The 17,787-nt window shown below is 52.8% G+C and overlaps 11 protein-coding genes across 11 annotated transcripts; 5 read left to right on the top strand and 6 right to left on the bottom strand.

Annotated features, from left to right (window-relative positions):
• Positions 1–730: 730 nt before the first annotated feature.
• On the top strand, positions 731–1,677 carry racA (putative Rho GTPase Rac; the record flags this gene model as incomplete). Its single annotated transcript, XM_056651023.1, has 5 exons — positions 731–763; positions 830–862; positions 928–1,227; positions 1,316–1,548; positions 1,608–1,677. The coding sequence occupies 5 exons, from the start codon at positions 731–733 to the stop codon at positions 1,675–1,677; spliced, it is 669 nt and encodes a 222-aa protein (XP_056515873.1).
• A 526-nt stretch (positions 1,678–2,203) lies between these two features.
• NUU61_000440 (RNA-binding protein) lies at positions 2,204–3,312 on the bottom strand (the record flags this gene model as incomplete). The annotated part of the gene is made up of 3 exons (XM_056651024.1): positions 2,204–2,441; positions 2,503–2,734; positions 2,814–3,312. 3 exons carry the CDS (start codon positions 3,310–3,312, stop codon positions 2,204–2,206), a joined length of 969 nt encoding a protein of 322 aa, XP_056515874.1.
• Positions 3,313–3,739: 427 nt separating this feature from the next.
• Positions 3,740–4,828, bottom strand: NUU61_000441 (uncharacterized protein; the record flags this gene model as incomplete). The annotated part of the gene is made up of 5 exons (XM_056651025.1): positions 3,740–3,921; positions 3,986–4,038; positions 4,094–4,192; positions 4,252–4,429; positions 4,492–4,828. The coding sequence occupies 5 exons, from the start codon at positions 4,826–4,828 to the stop codon at positions 3,740–3,742; spliced, it is 849 nt and encodes a 282-aa protein (XP_056515875.1).
• A 345-nt stretch (positions 4,829–5,173) lies between these two features.
• On the top strand, positions 5,174–6,834 carry NUU61_000442 (uncharacterized protein; the record flags this gene model as incomplete). Its single annotated transcript, XM_056651026.1, has 5 exons — positions 5,174–5,263; positions 5,327–5,576; positions 5,663–6,101; positions 6,157–6,684; positions 6,735–6,834. The coding sequence occupies 5 exons, from the start codon at positions 5,174–5,176 to the stop codon at positions 6,832–6,834; spliced, it is 1,407 nt and encodes a 468-aa protein (XP_056515876.1).
• An 88-nt stretch (positions 6,835–6,922) lies between these two features.
• NUU61_000443 (cytochrome oxidase assembly protein SHY1) lies at positions 6,923–8,161 on the bottom strand (the record flags this gene model as incomplete). Its single annotated transcript, XM_056651027.1, has 4 exons — positions 6,923–7,022; positions 7,120–7,225; positions 7,290–7,802; positions 7,921–8,161. The coding sequence occupies 4 exons, from the start codon at positions 8,159–8,161 to the stop codon at positions 6,923–6,925; spliced, it is 960 nt and encodes a 319-aa protein (XP_056515877.1).
• Positions 8,162–8,366: 205 nt separating this feature from the next.
• Positions 8,367–9,970, top strand: NUU61_000444 (UBX domain protein; the record flags this gene model as incomplete). The annotated part of the gene is made up of 4 exons (XM_056651028.1): positions 8,367–8,437; positions 8,585–8,746; positions 8,815–9,871; positions 9,926–9,970. The coding sequence occupies 4 exons, from the start codon at positions 8,367–8,369 to the stop codon at positions 9,968–9,970; spliced, it is 1,335 nt and encodes a 444-aa protein (XP_056515878.1).
• Positions 9,971–10,485: 515 nt separating this feature from the next.
• Positions 10,486–11,162, bottom strand: NUU61_000445 (coiled-coil-helix-coiled-coil-helix domain-containing protein; the record flags this gene model as incomplete). Its single annotated transcript, XM_056651029.1, has 3 exons — positions 10,486–10,518; positions 10,591–10,846; positions 10,951–11,162. 3 exons carry the CDS (start codon positions 11,160–11,162, stop codon positions 10,486–10,488), a joined length of 501 nt encoding a protein of 166 aa, XP_056515879.1.
• Positions 11,163–11,762: 600 nt separating this feature from the next.
• On the bottom strand, positions 11,763–12,636 carry NUU61_000446 (Sas10/Utp3/C1D family protein; the record flags this gene model as incomplete). The annotated part of the gene is made up of 3 exons (XM_056651030.1): positions 11,763–12,141; positions 12,196–12,400; positions 12,456–12,636. 3 exons carry the CDS (start codon positions 12,634–12,636, stop codon positions 11,763–11,765), a joined length of 765 nt encoding a protein of 254 aa, XP_056515880.1.
• Positions 12,637–13,069: 433 nt separating this feature from the next.
• NUU61_000447 (ketopantoate reductase family protein) lies at positions 13,070–14,428 on the top strand (the record flags this gene model as incomplete). The annotated part of the gene is made up of 1 exon (XM_056651031.1): positions 13,070–14,428. One exon carries the CDS (start codon positions 13,070–13,072, stop codon positions 14,426–14,428), a length of 1,359 nt encoding a protein of 452 aa, XP_056515881.1.
• A 103-nt stretch (positions 14,429–14,531) lies between these two features.
• Positions 14,532–16,130, bottom strand: NUU61_000448 (uncharacterized protein; the record flags this gene model as incomplete). The annotated part of the gene is made up of 5 exons (XM_056651032.1): positions 14,532–14,853; positions 14,924–15,038; positions 15,104–15,221; positions 15,308–15,907; positions 15,990–16,130. 5 exons carry the CDS (start codon positions 16,128–16,130, stop codon positions 14,532–14,534), a joined length of 1,296 nt encoding a protein of 431 aa, XP_056515882.1.
• A 410-nt stretch (positions 16,131–16,540) lies between these two features.
• Positions 16,541–17,534, top strand: coq4 (ubiquinone biosynthesis protein COQ4; the record flags this gene model as incomplete). Its single annotated transcript, XM_056651033.1, has 2 exons — positions 16,541–16,745; positions 16,885–17,534. 2 exons carry the CDS (start codon positions 16,541–16,543, stop codon positions 17,532–17,534), a joined length of 855 nt encoding a protein of 284 aa, XP_056515883.1.
• Between the last annotated feature and the right edge of the window lie 253 nt (positions 17,535–17,787).

Raw genomic sequence — 17,787 nt, forward strand, 5'->3', positions numbered from 1 at the left:
TAGAATGTCGATCGGGTATCAATCCAATTGTTCGATTTATGCATGTTGTGATATAGTGTTTGTAGGGTTTATATGGTTTATAGGGTTTATAGTATAGTGTTTGATGCAATGCGTATGCAGCGAACTTTGGTACCATGGTACTCGTCCCAAGGGAATCGATAGTGTTATTATATCGAATATCTCGAATATCTCGAATAGTAAATAGAATGATTCACAGGTCCAGTGGAGAAACCACTCAAAGGATCATCATGGCCTGACACCTTCAGCCTTTCACTAAATCCCAATGGGAAGTCTTTTTTCCTTTTTTTCGTTGTCTTTTGCCACTCTTTATTTATTTTATTTCTTTCTCTCTCTATCTTGATTCCTCTAGTCTGCTATCTCTTTATATTCTCTTTGAATACATCCCATCTCCAAGGTGTGTGCCTCACGCCCCTCCTGAGATCTTCGCTTTCTTTCCTCGTCAACTCGCGTCTCCACCTTCGTTCCTCCCCTCTTCCCTAGCTCCACCCTCCTAGCTTCACTTTCTCTTGAAAAAAAAAATTCCCCATCAGTTTGGACTCCCCTGAAAGGCGATTTCTCTGACCGCCGCCTTCGTCTTTGTCCCAGATACCCCCTTCTTGGGTGCTCCGGTGTCTGTCCTCGTTATCGCCTATTGCCATCCGGTCCGACCCCTTATCGCGAACCAACCCCCCCCCCTGGTTGTCCTCGCTCGTGGATCGATTCGCACATCATGGCGACGGGTCCGGCTACTCAATCGCTGAAGGTTCGCATGGCATTCCCGACCCAGTGGTCCAGGACGCGCAGCTAATCGCGAACCTCCACAATCCAGTGCGTGGTGACAGGTGACGGTGCAGTGGGCAAAGTCAGTATTCCGTACCCTCTTGGGATTGGGTTCGACCGACAATTGACTCGATTTTTGCGCATTAGACATGTCTTCTAATCTCGTATACGACGAACGCTTTCCCCGGAGAGTACATTCCGACCGTGTTGGTGCCCCTCCATTTACTCGGGTTCCAAAACGAGTCATCACTAATCTCGAGTGGCAGCTTTGACAACTACACGGCCAGTGTGATGGTGGATGGCCGGCCCATCAGCCTGGGACTGTGGGATACCGCCGGACAAGAAGATTACGACCGCCTCAGACCGCTATCTTACCCGCAAACCGACGTCTTTTTGATCTGTTTCTCCATCGTCAGCCCGCCGTCCTTCGATAACGTCAAAGCCAAGGTACGCTGGCCAGATCCCAAATGTTTTAGTAACCTTCTCCCGGGGGTTGAGGAGTTTCATAGCCCGCGCGACTGACCATGCTATCCAGTGGTACCCGGAGATCGAGCACCACGCTCCCAGCGTCCCTATCATTCTCGTCGGCACCAAGCTGGACCTGCGCGATGATCGCGCGACCACCGAGACCCTCCGCGCACGGAAGATGGAACCCGTCTCGTACGAGCAGGCCCTGGCCGCGGCCAAGGAGATCCGCGCCCACAAGTACCTCGAGTGCTCGGCTCTGACGCAGCGCAACCTGAAGAGCGTGTTTGACGAAGCCATCCGGTATGCTACCCATGTCTAAACCGGTGGGAAAGAAGAGAAATAGAAGCTAATTCTTCCAGGGCCGTCCTCAATCCTCGTCCCGCTACGAAATCTGGGAGAAGGGGAGTCAACAAATGCAAGATCTTGTAGAGGCTGCCTTTCGGCCGCCACCGCTCCCTTTTCTCGTATGCTATAATGAATAATATATAGTTAATACGGCGTCTGGGTACCTAGGTAGTTCGAGGCTCCTGTGAGCCTCGTCTTGATGAAACCTGTTTTTTCTTTGGGGGACATCTAGCTTGATTTGTGTTGTTAGCCTTGGTCTTGCTGAATGCACATCGGTTTGATCTGATCTTTCCAGGCATTTCTATACTGCACAATTACGTGAAACGAGTTCTACAGGTGAACAGTCCAGACTCGGACATCATTGATCATTGCGGAGATATGCACAGAAGACGGACAAGAAGTGGTATCTTCGATCGAGGCATCGGAACATAACAGAATTTTTCAAGATCCTTTGCCCCCGAGGAAAGGATGTACAGCCAAACAAAGGAGATACAAAAGAAAAAGACAAGGAAAGAAAAAAGTAATCAACAGGGTCCATACAACAGGCAAGACGCCAAGGGAATAAGCATCAAGGGTGGCCAGTCAATCATGTATCCCAGGCACACACCGTCTACCACATGCGCTGTCTGCGGCTGGGGTGCACGCCCGCATACTTGTCGTCATTCACATCGTCCGCGCCATCCAGACCAACAGCATTGGCGCCAGTGGGAGCCTGAGTAGCGGCCTTGGTGTGCTTCTTCTTGTCCTTGTTGATCTGCTTGGCGTTGCGCTGGCGCTCTTCGTTGAGCTTCTCGTTCTTGGCCTGGATCTTGGCTTTGCGGTGGTCGGATTTGCCGCCGCCGCCGGCACTGCGAGATGGGGTTAGGATTTAATATAGTCAGAGGTTCTTGGGGGGAAGATCAAACTCACGTCAGCTCCACATTAATCCGCCGCGGCGGGTACTTGCCGTCGTCAAAGGTCGAGTGGTGGTACAGCTTGAGGCAGGTCTTCATGCGGTCGTAGTTCTCAAACTCGATGAAGGCGAAGCCGCGGCACTTTTGACGCGGGTCATCCTTCTTCGTGGCGACACGCACCAAGGCCGGTGGGTTCTTGGCGAAGTGGTTCGTCACGGACTCGGTGTTTGCGGAGTAGGGGAGGTTGCCTGTGGTACGGACGTTAGCAGATTGCTTGATGGTCAAGAGTTGCGTTCCCAATGGCCAGGATTTATGAGGGTTGCGTACCAACAAAGACAATGAAACGCGCGTTCTTCTGCTGCGAGTCGTCGGCGGCGTCCTCGTCGGTAGTGGTGGGCTCTTCCTCGGCGGCGGGCTGCTGCTCGGTGGAGGCGTCGTTCTCATCCTGCTTGCTGGCCTTCTTGTCTTTCTTTTCCTTCTTCTTCTCCTTCCTGTCGGTCTTGCCGCTCTTCTCGGTGGACTCTAACTCGACGTCCATTTTGTCCGCGCTCACATCTTCAGTGTCCTTGGTCTTAGGCTTCTTCTGTCCCTCCATCTTTTCCTTATTCTTGTTGTATTTCCTGTCCTTTCGTTCCTTCTTCTCCTTGGCCGCAGCAGCAAGTTCTTCCGGAGTAAGCTCAGGCTTCTGTCGCTTCTTTTCCTTTTTCTCCTTCTTCTTCTCCTTCTTCTCCTTTCTCTCCAGCTGGTACTTCTTCAACTTCTTGCCCTGGGGCTCGACAGCCTCCTCGGCCGGGTTCTCCACGAGCTTGCGCTTCTTGTCGCTCATCTTGCTTGACTGAAAACAAAACAACCCCCCACAATTAGATCGGAGGTCCTGGAAGAAAAACTTGTCCTCAATGAGCAATGGCACTTAAGTAACTCACGTAGGAAGAATAAAAATCGAGAAAATCACGAAGAAGTAATGCGATCAGGTAACGGTCGAACTCCGAAAAAATGGGGCGGAGACGAAAGAGAAATTTACGTTCTGCCGCCCGTTGAGGGCGGTGAGGATCTACACCATGTGGCTTCCCGATTAGGAAAGTGTATGCTCTCTTCTATTCTGACGATATGCTCAGCTTCGGGCACATTGATTACAGAATTATCTGGCTTGCCAGAAATGCATGTTCTATACAGGTCTAAATCAAGTACAGGCCCCAAATCAAAACGCCTCGCAAACCGAAAATTTTATCATTAGGACTTTTTTTTTCAAGGCATCAGAACATCAAGATTTGCACTGGCTTCTTCGATGCCCCATACCGCTCCCGCAATTCTGATCGGGTGAGCAGCTGCAGCAGAGGCAGATGTGTTTCTTTCATGTCGAAGATGCCCCGCTGCTTCTGGTCGATGTGGGATCCATCGATAACAATGCGTTCCAGCTCACCCAGTTTGAGAGTTCCTGAAAAAGAGACATACATCGTTAGGAATGTCCAATGATCAGCGATAGCAACGGAGAAACTCACCAGACTCAATCAAATCAGATACTCTGGTCGGCGTGCCGACTCCCATACCCGTTCTGGATTATATATTAGCTCGAGGAATATTCCACACCATTGCTCTATGGACTGTACCGTGCGCGTTGGAGGAACTGCTTCGCTTCCTCCAGCTTGATATGCTTGGCAAACAGCTTCCCCACAATCGACTCCTTGTTTTGGAAAGACCGAAGCGCTCTATATCGATAACTTGTCAGCTTTGGTCTCGAGTCGAGTCGAGTTACTATCCCACTCACCTTACTACATCAGCCGCGCGGAGTGCCGCGGGGGAAATCACCAGAGTATGCGGGGCACCCTTCTCCTCCGAAGCTTTCGACAGATCGGCATTCTTTGGGCTGAACTTCTTGATGAATGCGGGGAGTTGGTCCAAGGTTCTGGGCGAGGTGAACGACGTGGTATCCAGAAAGACAGAGCCTGCGCACGGGTTAACCTCTCCAGAGATCGGCAGATTGTAAGGTTACAAGGTATCGACGCACCTGGCACCGACAAATCACTCAATTCCACTGCCGACAGCTCCTTGTCCAGCTTCTTTGCTCGCTGGGCAAAGTAATCGGCCAAGAGCGGGCCATCCATCTTCCCAATGGACTCGTCGACACCATCCTTGCGATCCTGCTGCTTCACATCTTGCTCGGACTGCGGATTGTTCTTCTTTGCCTTCTTGCGCTTCTTCTTGTTCGATCCGTCTGTTGCTGCTGCCGGAGCTGCAGGCGAAGTCTCGGGTTTATCCTGCTTCGAGGAAGACGCGTCGGCTTGTCTCTTGCGCTTCTTCTCCAGCTTGTGCGAGAGTCCGGTCTGAGCTTCGGGGTTGGGCATCGTGGGTGTAATTACAAGAACTCTGCACGAGACAATTCTTGAAATTCAATGGGCAAATTAGCAAGCGCAAAGCTCTGGCGAAGTGCTCGTCGTCGCAGCGCAAAAAAAGCCCAGAAAACCCACCGCTGACTCAGCCTTATCGATAAGCTGCAGCCAATCACATGACAGCCCGCTGTTGTTTCCCCGACGCGCAGCAGACAAAACAGTCGGATTCCTGTCGATTCGCCTCATTTGCGTCGCCAAATTTTGCTTACAAGGGCGGTTTGCGGTTCGCAGGGCTGTGTCTGTTGTGCATGACACACTTTATTTCTATGGTCTAAGCGCATTTTGCCCACGGATCCGGCAATGTCGACTCCAAACCCGCGTGGCCGTCGGTCACTGCGCAACCCGGGCGCTGGGACGAGCACCCCGTCCGGAGATACCACGTCGACAGGGGTCAGTTCAGAGGGTTTTTTTTTGTTGCAATTTGTTGTATCTGCGTTGACTCGTTCAAAACAGCTCCAACGCCTTCCAAGTCATACGCGGTACCCGCTGACCCCGAGCCGCCTCGTCACGGCAGCCACTCCGTCTGCGCAGCGGTCAGGCTCTCGGTACACACCTCGAGCTAGGGGTGCAGGAGCACCGTCGACGCCATATGGAATACGCGCCCGGCAGCAGCGCGCAGCGAATACCCCTGGGCGGGATCGTCGACGCAGCGGGCGGATGCAGCGAGAGACCACATTTGATATCCTCAAGAACCTGGGCAAAGGTACGAAATTTTCTTTTCAAGAAAAAATCCAGGACAGGAAACATTGGCACCGAGGGGTATAGATTCTGACTTGAGCCCGGCATTAGCACTTGCCCCTACATCACAGCCGATTCGCTCGTCGCCGCAGGAACCACCCAAACCCGTTGAACAACCGAGAGACGAAATCGAGGAGCTCGACAATGAGCCCGAAATTGAACGACCCCGATTGTCTCTGCCGATAAAGGAAGTCGAAGAAGAGGACGAAGAGGAAGATGCAAGCCCGGAAATGCGTCCGCCACGGATGTCTTTGGCCTTGGACGATGATGATATCACGTATCAGTCGGTCGAGTACCCCCGCCGAGACATGAGTGTCCGAGACCGAGAACGGCTATCGATGATTAGCCGCGCGAATGCCCGGATCAGTGAAGACTTTGGAGAGACGCGATTAGAAAGCGACTTTGATGCCGGAGACGAAACCGGCATTGCGGGCGATGAGGACGACGCGCCAGAGGATACAATGATAAGCGGAGGAGACTTTGATCGAGGGTGAGTATACATGAAATTTGGATGGTCTATGTTACATGGCTAACATCACAAATAGGGGAGAGACCGAAGATCTGGGCCGGTTCCACTTTGATTTTGACTTCCCATCTCCCAATGCAGCAGCAGAGGAAGATCCAATTGACGAGCCCGTGAATGACATGGATGGATTCGAACTTTCCGCCCCAGATGTTCAGCCAGTCGCGAGATCTGTCTCGTCGGACGACGACGCTGGTGGGTTTGGGTTCGGTTTGGACTTCCCGCTGGCAGCTTCTCCGAGTGCAAGCCCAGGCATTGTTGGAGGTGGGTTGCGCGATGAGGAGCTTCCCACGCGGGGAAAGCAGAAAAAGCTGTCACGACATGGGATCCCCGTTCCGAATCTCCCTGCAGGCGTTGTTCGGAAACTGGCCACTCGCTTTTCGCGCACGCGAGCCGGATCCAAGGCGAAAATTAACAAAGCTGCGCTGGCTGCGATCGAGCAGGCCTCCTCATGGTACTTTGAGCAAGTGAGCCAGGACTTGTCCGCGTATTCCAAGCATGCCGGCCGCAAGACCATTGACGAGAGCGATGTCACAACGTTGTTGAGAAGGTCAGTCCAGTGGTAGATTCAACCCTGAACAATGTTGCTGATGATTCTAGGCAACGTCATATCAACAATTCAACGACAGTCTTCTCCCTTGCTCAAAAACACCTGCCCAAGGAGCTTCAACAGGACATGCGACTGGCCATGCCCCCATGAATGTTTCAAATAAAAATCTACACCCGCGTGGAAACGCCTGAAAACACCAGCGAAATATGCAAAGAAAAGATGGCCTTTACAACACCCATCACCAGTTCCGGTTCTGACGGACACGGCGCATTGCCTCGTTGGGGTTCTTTCGCACAAGCATCCACAGCATTATGGATGTGGCCAAGGATAAGCCGTACCTATGGAGTGTGAGCGACATATGTTTATGCCAGGAGAGCTGGTGGCGCTTCAAAAATGGGGGACCCAGCCATTATCATATACCGATATTCAACTCACCAGGTGAAGATGTACTGGGAATGATTGTTTCGCAGGTTGACTTCTGCTGCGCGGCCAATTGGGATACCCTTGGCCGTGCGATCATACGATTCGACCAGATCGGGCACTGCAGAAGAAATCAGTACATGCGTGCTTGAACTAGATAGCCACAGTTGTCGAGGCTTTCTTACCCATAGTTTGCTCAATCCAAACGGGCTGGCTCCCACCCAACTCAGCCATCTGAACAATGTCAGGAAAGTAGAACTTCCCTTCCTCCGGCTTGTTCTCCGGCGTAAACATGTTCTTCTTCCACGGCTCCCGTAGCAATCCTTCCACGGTCACGTTCCCTTGGGGTAGCCCCTGCGGCCGGTCCTTCTGGTTCTGCAGCTTCCTAGAAATCCAGCCCCGGTTCACGAGCACCGTGCTCTGTCCATCACCTCGCTCGAGGGGGGTCACCACGACGAACCCGTCCTCGCCGTCGTTCATGCGGGGCCCGACCAACATCTCCTTGTCATGGCGCAAACGGCCCGTGACGTATACACGACGATAATCAAACTCGGAGATCGCATCCGGGTCGATCTTTGGCGGTAATGGCAAAGGAGGTCTCACGAGGCGGTCCTCGAATTTGGCAATCAGCTTGGTCTTCCAGTCGAGGCGCTGCACCTGCCAGGTGCCCAGCGCAAACGATATGATTGGGATCAGAGCTACAGGAACAAAGATTGTTTGTCAGTACTTTGCTTTGCTTTGCTTTCTTTCTTTCTTTCTTTTTTCACGTCTAGGGCAGCTTGATTGTCTGCAACCGATATAAGACGAGAGACGTACCAATAATAATCAGTCCTGGCCCATGTTTCCGGCCGGTGCGGACCAGCTGCGCTGGATGGTCAACAATTGATAGATTGTTTGCCAGCTGACGCGACTTGGAGAGCTGGCGGATTTGGTGCTGGCGACATCTGGTGCAAATGGAGTCCAGTTCCCATGCCACGCGAGGGCTCTGGACAGCTCGGGTGGGCGGGCTCCAGGCTGTCGGCGCGGCCCTTTGCAGGGCTGAAAATATCGGCCGCATAGTATATGGCGAAAACGCGTATAAACCAAGGGAATTGGAACGGAGGTGCAGCAAGAGAAGGAGAGGAATTAACAGTCGGTTTTTTTGGGCGACGGATCTTCCCGAGGCGGTCACCGTACGTCTCGGCCTCCCCGAACTACAACTCGCTCCGCAAAGCAGCGACACTCGATATCGACGTGGCCCCGTTCATCACCGACATGCGAGGATGACGATTTTCTATCAAGGAAGTCTTCAGGGTGGCATTGCCCTCGCTGTGAGGGAAGCCAAAGCTGTGGTGTGCTTCGTCCGAGGTTGATCTCTCCCCGCATCAACAGACATGCAGTCATTGACAAACTTTGGATGCGATAGACAACGCACAGCTGAGTTCGACGTGGGAGGAAGAGTATTTTGCAGATGAAGAGGTATCCTTATTCATCTCTCGAGTGAACATTGCTCCGAAGGTCTTGGTAACCAACCATTCCGCCAGGTCGCGCGCGTCCTCCAGGCCAAATCCGTCCCGTTGCGGTTAACTGCGGGGAGCCAGGAAGCCGGGTTCCTGACGTCCTTCTGTCCCATTTCTCAATTTCCGGCCGTTGTGGTTATCAGGTGCGTCTGTTCGAGAAGGCTTCCTTGTTGTTCCGTCGCGATAGCTGATCCGGCTGGTCTGGTTATAGGAATGGCATGTTGAAAGAATATATCGTACCGGATATCTCCAAAGATGAGTTCCGCGGCCGTTTGTTAGCAGTTTTGGAGGGTCAGCAGGCACCGGAGTCTACGCAGATACCGCAAGCCAGCGCACCCGTCGCAAGCAATGTCACTGCTCCGGCACCAGCTACTTCTACACCTGTCGCTCCCGCTGCCCCAGCACCAAACCAAGCACCACAGCCATCCACTATCAACCAACCACAGCCTGTGCCACAACTAGGAAATGATGGCATACAGACTGGAAAGCGGGGAACGAATAAGGCACCGCCCAAGGACTCTAAACTCGCGAGCTCAGCGAGCACTACGTCATCAAAACGCCAACCAGTGAAAGAAAACAGAAAGCAGGAAGCCACTTCAAAACCAGATAATAAGGATAAAGCGTCAAAGGTGCCTCAGAAGCCCGCGAACTCGGGTGCTGGTGCGACGGCGGCTGGCCCTAGTGAGCAACAACAATCGCGACCACCAGCCCCCCGAGCACCGCCAAACCAATACAGGCTTCAGGTGCGGCTATTCGATGGAGGCTCTGTCCGTTCGAGCTTCGCACCATCCCAGACAATCCGGGGCGATGTGCGTCCCTGGCTTGATGCGCAGATGGGGGATGACAACCGACCTTATAACCTGAAACACATCTTAACTCCCCTTCCCAGCCAAGCCCTCTCCGTCGCCGAAGAGTCGCAGACCCTCGAAAAGTTGGGGTTGGGCTCAACAGCAAATCTAGTCATGGTTCCCGTCCAGACATACACCGAGGCCTATGCTACTGCCGGATCCAGCTTGCCCGTTCGTGGTGCTTCGGCTGTCTATAACATTGTTTCTTCTGTCGCAAGCACTGCCACTGGTCTTATAGGTTCTTTTATTGGCTATGGCCCAACCGCACCGGCAAACGACGCCGATCCTGCTGCGTCTACATCTCCTGCACCTCCATCTGCTGACAATGCCCCACGACCGCGCCCAGCCGGGCCTAACATTCGGACCTTGGGAGATCAGCAGAATGGGCGTGGGGATCGCCAGCTCTACAACGGAAATCAGGTATTTTAATTTCGAGTAACCTTGTTGATATGTTGGCTGATGATCATTTGCCAGTTGAACTTCGAACCACGGAAGAAACAAGACGAGAAGGACAAATAAGAAGCCAGAAGAGTCATTTAATCAACCTCCTCGTTGTCTTGTTTTTCGTATGGCGTTAATGGACTGTGCTGTATCAATTCGGGAAGCAGGGTTTGGCCTTTTGCGACTGCGATGTAAAGTAACCCAGCGATAGCTGTCCATCTCCTTGTCTACTTCTGTTTTGCCTATAGACCACACTATCACAGTAGGACTTTCCTGGGCAGGTTGGCCTAAGAGAGGAGAGTATGTTTCTTTCATTGATTTTTCTGTCGTGTGGTCGACTCCCGAGTGGACACATGTGCCATCAGCTTGAGAGGCAAAGGTCACGACAAGAAAGTTGAATTCCTGAGCGAGGAGAGATGGTATAGAGTACAAATGGGCGATACTCAAGTATCGCCATGCAGAGAGGAAGGACCGCCGAGTTATCTCACAGCGAGATCCACCTCGCTGAACAAAAGAACAAATTTAAAAAGATTTATTTCCCAAACACAGCATGTCCACCCAATCAAGTACCGAAAGGAGACGGGACGAAGCACTTAGTACGGCTTGGCGGCAGCCTGGCAGGCTTTCTGGTGGGAGGTTAGCGACTGGAAACACAAGGGATAAGAGGGGAGAGAAAAAGATGTAAAAGAAAAACGCACCAGCTGGTCGAGGTACCACCCGCAAATGCTCAGGTTGCCCTGCTGCTCATCCATGCACCGCCGGAAGTTGCGCACATCGGTCTCACAGGCCGGGGTCTCGTAGGAGCTGTTGGCGGCGCTGCTCTGCCACAGACCGTTGTCCATGGCCTGCGACTCGGCCGGGGGAGCGGCCTGCTGGGGCTCAGCAGGGGCACTGGAGCCACCGCTGAAGAGACCACCGACGGCGTGACCGATCGAAGAACCGACTGCGACACCACTGCATGAAGAGAAAAGAAAAAGTTAGAGGCTCGGATCCCTTCTTGAAAAGTTGCTCAACCCCGGATTTTTTCGGGAGATGTACAAACACCTCGAAGAACTTACGCTGCAGTCGAGGCCATTTGGCCGAAGAGACCCGGGCCGGAGCTCTGCTGCACGGGCGGCGCCTGCTGGGGAGCGTGCTGGGGCGGGTGAGCAGCCGTCGAGTGCGGCTGCTGCTGCTGCGGAGCAGGCGCCGGCCGGGCAGGAGCGGCGGTAGGGCGGGTGGGAGCGCTGCGCGCGGGAGTGGGGGCGGCACCACGGCGTTGACGAGGCATTTTGGATGTGGGGATGTTGATGGTTGATTGAGAGGTTTCTGGAGGTAGAAGAGGCAATGCTGGCGGATACAAGTCGGTCTATAAATGAGTCCAAGCGGGTGGAGACAGAAGACGCTAGAAGCTGACTCAGTCGGGCCTGCAGGCAAACTCCGATGTTAATTCTGTGCTCGCTGATTGGCTAGTGGGATGAATAAGCCATACTCGGTACCTAGCACGTGGAGCCATCGATTCTATATCACGTGGTATCACATGGTCATATGCTTCGCCTTTGCCCAATTGCGGTTGTTCTACTATGGTGTTTTGATTATAGAATTCCAATAGAGGATATAGTGTGTATTTAAATTGAGAGGGCTCAACCGCATTTCTTTATTCGGTAGGGTATCAAGATTCGTGCAGTAAAGTCTCGTACAAGTACAGTACATCGGGGCTGCTCGGGTCTGAGCCGAGTTTACCCATCATGTCAGTGTTGGCCCATATACAACACAGACATTCTGGTGTCCTAGAAGCCGAAAGTATCCAGTTTCAACTGGGAAGGGTCGTCGAATCGACGGTGGGTCTTCGGGGTTGCTATTGGTAAGCAGTAGGCACATTTTCCGGTATTCAGTTGGCCTTTCTAGCCTTTCGTGTCTCCTCTTTCTTCTTCCTCCTCTCTTTTTTCTCTTCTTTTCGTCCCGACTTGTCATGTTTTCTCTGCTTTTTGGCGGCCTTGGCGTCTTTACTTCGGGCCTTTGTCTTCTCTTCCTTGGCTTTATTTTTCTCTTTTTTCTCGGGCTTTTGGGGCTGGGCGGAATCATCCTGAGAATATGATTTAGGGTCTCTTGAAACCTCCTCATCGGAATCAGCATCGTCATCTGAGACGCCGGCGCTCGAAACGTTCTGGGCTGGAGTAGGATGGCCCTGCGAGGCTGCAGCGCTCTTCTTAGCAAGCATCGCTGCTCTAATTTCAGCGCGCTTTCTCTCTCGCCTGTTGTTCAGCTCGCTCCAAGTCCAGTTTATCATTTCCGGCCTGTCACCGACTCATGTTAGTCTCTACGTAGCCGTAGTGAGTGTAAGTTTCCGGGGAGTCCCTACCAGACCATGCTTGATAAATCGCCCTGCTGCCTCCTTGTCCAGTGTCATGGGGCGTTGTTCGGGCTCAGTCTCCAGTGCCTTGATCTTTTCAAAGTACTGCCTCACGCGCGTTAGTTCCCTGAAGACGGGATGTTGTTTGGCATCCGTGCCATGGAGTCGCAGATAGGCTATTCCAGAAAATTAGCGAGAGCTCCATTGAGAAACAAGAGAAGTCAGACGAACAGAAAATCAGCGACTCCAATGTGTAGGTGATCAAGACATGGAGTTTTGCCTTATCCATCAACGGCAGATTCTTCGATGACTTGGACAATGAATGGCCCAAAAACGGCTGGAGAACCTCCTCGAGGTCGTCCACATGATCATCCAGCTGTTCAAGCAGCGGTAGAAGGGTTTCCGTGTCCATGGTGGTGCAGTGCTGTGTAGAAAAGAAACCGCAGGAGTCCAAGAAAAAAATAAAACCGGTCGACCCGGGCGGTGGCTCAGGCGGGGAGAGTCCCGACCCCATCATCTTTCCAAGGTTGCGCATCGCAGATCGCTCAACGCCTTTGCATCGCTGCGCCAGTCTACGCTCGAGGCTTTTAATAACAGGTCGAAGCTGGGATTTCTTCTTTTTTCTTCATTCTTTTCGAACAGTTTCTCTCCGGCAATGCGAGACTAAAACACTACCGAATTGCCTGACCCCGAGCTCACCCGGCAAGATCTATTAACCTTAATTTCCGACTTCTTTCTCAGGGGAAGAATCCCCTGAGCCACCATTCAAAGTGTTGCGCATCCTCGCGCGCCGTCCGCTGTGGCGGTGCGGGCTTGTCGACCAATGTGTCCAATCTACCTCAAGAATGGGTGGAGTGACGCGTTATCTGTCGACATGGATGCAAGACGTGGATGATGTCTCCCGGGAAACAAAAACGCCACGCCTATCGGGGCGAGTACATATCCTGGGCATGGGAAATGTAGGGACCTTTGTTGCCCACTCCCTGGCCGCGAGGCAGTCTCCGCCGCCCATCACCTTACTCCTGCACAAGCCCGAATTCTACGAAGAGTTTCGAAAGAAGAAAGAATGTCTCGTTGTCAACACCAACGGCCTGGACGACATCAAATCTGGATTCGATGTCAATGTGTTGGACAATGGGGTATGGTATTCCCCGCCGTCTTCGAGGGACATGACCGACCGAGCCGCAAGCGAGCAGGGGCCGGCAGAACTCCAGGAGACAGCTCAAGCACAGGAAGATGAGGAGCCCATCGAGTGTCTGATTGTGTGTACAAAGGCGAACGTGACACAAGCAGCCGTGCGGACTGTCAGCCACCGCTTGACGCCCAACTCGACCGTTCTCTTGATCCAAAATGGCATGGGCGTGTTCGACGAGATCAACCGTTGGATTTTTCCTGATCCCAAGAAACGGCCCCATTACATGATGGGAATCTTCAGCCACGGCCTGACCAAGAAAAGCACTTTGCACGTGTCCCACATGGGTGTCGGGACAACCATTCTCAGCCCCATGGTGGCCAACAACACGCCTGTGGCCGCGGCCGAGAATGACACCCACTGGGCGGCCACAACCAAATATTTGCTTCGTCTCATGACTCTCACTCCGCCGCTGGTCGCCGTTGCCGAGACTCCTGCCGGTCTGCTCCAATACCAACTCGAGAAATTAGCGGTGAATAGCATCATAAACCCGCTGACCGCGCTCAGCGGCTGCGCCAACGGCGAGCTTCTGTACATTTTCAGCTACACTCGTGTCATCCGCTTGCTGCTTTTCGAGATCTCGGCCGTAATCTGCGCTTTGCCCGAATTGCAGGGCATTCCCGGCGTCGAGGACCGTTTCGCGCCGGAGCGCCTCCGTCGGCGCGTTGTGAATGTCGCATATACTACGGCCAAAAATAGGAGCTCTATGCTGCAGGATTTCCAGAGTAAAAAGGCCACCGAGATTGACTACTTTAATGGCTACATTGTGCGCCGTGGCGAAGAATTGGGCATCAAATGCGTGCTGAATTACATGATCAAGCACCTGGTGAACTCTCAATTGGCTGTGCTGCGACGGAGAGAAGACAGTGCGATCCCGATTGACATCGACAACATCGTCCTCCATAATTTGGAAGGAGAAGAAGAGCTCGGCCAACTGGAAGGCGAAGAATTTCTTCAGGATGAAACCCAGGAGCACAATAAAGAAAGCAGCCAGGGGCGAATTCCACAATAGCCACGAATCTTTGGAATCCATCCTGACTTGGTTGGCGTTTAATTCAATCGGCTCAACCATCGGCCTTTTCAATCCCTTTTTGGTGTCTTTTGGACTCCTTTTCTTAAACAGAAACCGCCTGAGCAGCATGTCCGCAAAGATCTTTGATCTGTTGCCACCGTCTCAAGAGCATCTCCGCCTTGGAACGATGTTCCCGTACAACCGTGTTGGTTTCCATTGCAGCCTGCAGCGTTGCGATGGCCATCTCCGCCTCCATGGCATAATTCTGAATCCAATCTTTGATAGTGGCTTCCGACTTGTTTTCATCTAGCCCCTGAGAGGAGCCTTCGAGGACGTGGTTTCGCCAGTCCTCTTCATTCATGTATTTCAGGCACGCAGCTACTTCGGTGCGGTAGCAGGCCCCGTGGAGGGTGACTTGATAGTTTCTGGTGTTTGTGAGAGGAGAACGGGCGTATTTTGGACGGCAATCTCATTGAAATATCGAATGCAACTTACCCATAATATTGGTTCTCCCACAACTCATCTCGCAGCTGGGGACGGTTGATATCCCGGAAGATGATATCGTCCAAATAGACTGTGTCGGACCCATTTTCGTCCAAGAAAAATCCATCTGCCAATGCATGGTTAATCCGATGTCTTGGTAAAGGAATAGTAGGTTTAGGGGGTATCTCTTACATTCTGCAAAGAGAAAGTCGTTGGGATGACTGCCGTAGCTCATGAACACCTCTTCGCCTGGCTCGTAGTTTTTCGAGGCACGGAAGAGGTATCCGTCGTCGTCGAATTCCACATCGCACTGTTTCGATGGGGTTCAGCTGGATGAAACACGCTAGAACCATCCCACGACAAGAAAAGGCCTATTTCTGGAGAGAACCAACGTACCGCCACGTCAGAATGATTGAAGTAATCCGCAAAAGGTACCAGGGCCATGGCATCGTTGCGATCCTCTGGAGTATCCTGATCAGGTCCAACCCAGTAGAAGCTTCTTGTGTTAACAATCAGCCAGTGGTACGAGAACGTGTTCCAATCTGTGTCCGGGAAGACAGAGACTACGTCCGTCCACGCTTTGCGCAGTCTCTGCACCTGCTGAGCAAGCAGGTTCTGATGGTAGGTTTCGTACTCCTTCGTTGGGGTTTTCTGGAAACTATTCCACAAGCCCGAGATGCACGGAGGAAGGGAGTTAGGGAGTCCACCAGCCTGGTCCTGTTGCGCATCATCATCATCGCCATTCCCCGGCCATTTCGGTCCACCCAGAGCAGCCGGCCACAGAATGGGCATGCCATCTTCGAAATCCCGACGACTGGGCCAGCATTTTCGCCACGGCTCATATTCGGCCAGGTACTCTGTGGTTCCATGAGTCAAGAATGCTGCGAAGAGAGTCTGCACCCCGATATCCTCGGGGAACTTCTCGATAAACGAGGAAGGGATGTGGTCCGCGGTCAACATCACATTTACCGGTACTCGCAACAAGGTCTCGCCGCTCTTCAGTCAGGACCAACATGTTATCAGTACGTGCTCGAGAAAATTCAAAGCATGGAAACTGGAGTCGTTTCAATTCGCATACTGTGATGTTCCGGGTGGTTATCATTCCTAGCCCGCGGCCTGAAAACCGCGCTGGGGTGACCCCATTGGTGACGACGCCTTGGGACAACGCCCACTCGGTGAATGTCGCGTGGTCCTCGCCGGGCCACCAGTCTGGTTTCATTGTGGCTTTTGTTTAGGGCAAGAAAAAGAAAGAGAAAGAGAGAGAGAATAGCCCAAAAATATAGAAATATAACGCCCTGATCCATAAGCATCTACAACGGATTTGGATATTGAGTCCGACGAACCTAGGCTGAGGTCTTTTTCAAAGAGCAAGAGGAAATATAACTGTCGCGACTTAGCCAGCTTCTATTGCGCAAGCTCAATGGCCACGGTATAGGCAATGAGAGTGTTCATCTCGCAGACATTGGCATCGCGATTTGAGCAAGTGGAGCCCGCGTTGATCGATAAAAACGCTTATCGCAGACTACGGCCGAGCGCACCGTCCCATTGCGCTGTCTCGGGGATCGTACCACTCTCTCTTTTGTTCTCTTGTTCGGTCATGCACTCGGCTCCCCGGTCTTGGGACTCACAATGTCGGTCCTTGGGAGGCGTGGAGCGCGCGAGCTCCGCTCATTAACAACTTTCAATCCCGTGGCTGCGGGTGCTCTACGGCCTTTCTCCGTCCTCAACCGCCCGCCACCGAACTATCCCGGCCATGTGCCATTGACGACTATTGAGCGCGGTGCTCTGGCGGTGGGGTCGGCGATTGGGTCTCTGATCAACCCGAGAAGGGCAGGTATGGGCAGCTGTGTCTTTGGATAGGAGCGCGAGACGCTTGGGATGTTTTGTTCTCGACGTCCAAGCTCAAGCCATGATTTAATTGCTCCATATACTTGTTATTCTATTGCAGTGGCTCTAATTCTCTCACTATATAGATCTGATTGCCGCACTTGGCGAAGCCACAGCAACACCCTTCTTTATCTACCGGCTCCGCGACGCCATGCTCTCCGATCCCACCGGCCGCCGCATTCTCCGCGAGCGACCACGCATCACCTCCGAAACCCTACAAATGTCGCATCTGCGTGCACTCCCTGAGAACTCGGTGGGACGTACGTACGCCAAATGGCTGGACCGCGAGGGCGTGTCACCGGACACGCGGGACCAAGTACAGTACATCGACGACGAGGAGTGTGCCTATGTCATGCAGCGGTACCGCGAGTGCCACGACTTCTATCACGCGGTGACAGGGCTCCCGATCTTCGTCGAGGGTGAACTGGCGCTCAAGGCGCTCGAGTTTCTCAACACGCTGCTCCCCATGACGGGGCTGAGCCTCTTCGCCTTTGTGCGCATGAAGCCCGCCGAAAAGGAGCGGTTCCTCTCGCTGCATCTGCCCTGGGCTGTGCGCAGTGGGTTGTCTTCCAAGGAGATGATCAATGTCTATTGGGAAGAGGTGCTGGAGAAGGATGTGGACGAGTTGAGGGCTGAGTTGAATATCGAGCAGCCGCCCGATCTGCGCGATATCCGGAAGATGATGCGGCAGCAACAGAAGCGCGAGAAAGAGCGACAGCAGCAGATGTCGGGTTGACTCGTCTGAGTTTTGACTCGTGTATAGCAAGACATGTATGATTATTTTGGGATGGAAACAAAATCTCCGATGCGAATATCCGCGGCGGGCTACCCTCGACTTTCACCTTTCGTACAATACCTACTTTATCTGAGTAGGTAGGTAAACATGCCTATAGGTCTCATAGTTCATAAGAAAATAAATGTAAAAATAACAGACCGTAACGCCTGGACTCAATTTGTAGGGAGGCAAATGGCGAAGAGGTATCTAAAAG

This window comes from Penicillium alfredii (genome assembly GCF_028826965.1).
Source record: "Penicillium alfredii strain IBT 34128 chromosome Unknown utg000001l_segment0_segment0, whole genome shotgun sequence".
Taxonomy (NCBI): Eukaryota; Fungi; Ascomycota; class Eurotiomycetes; order Eurotiales; family Aspergillaceae; genus Penicillium; species Penicillium alfredii.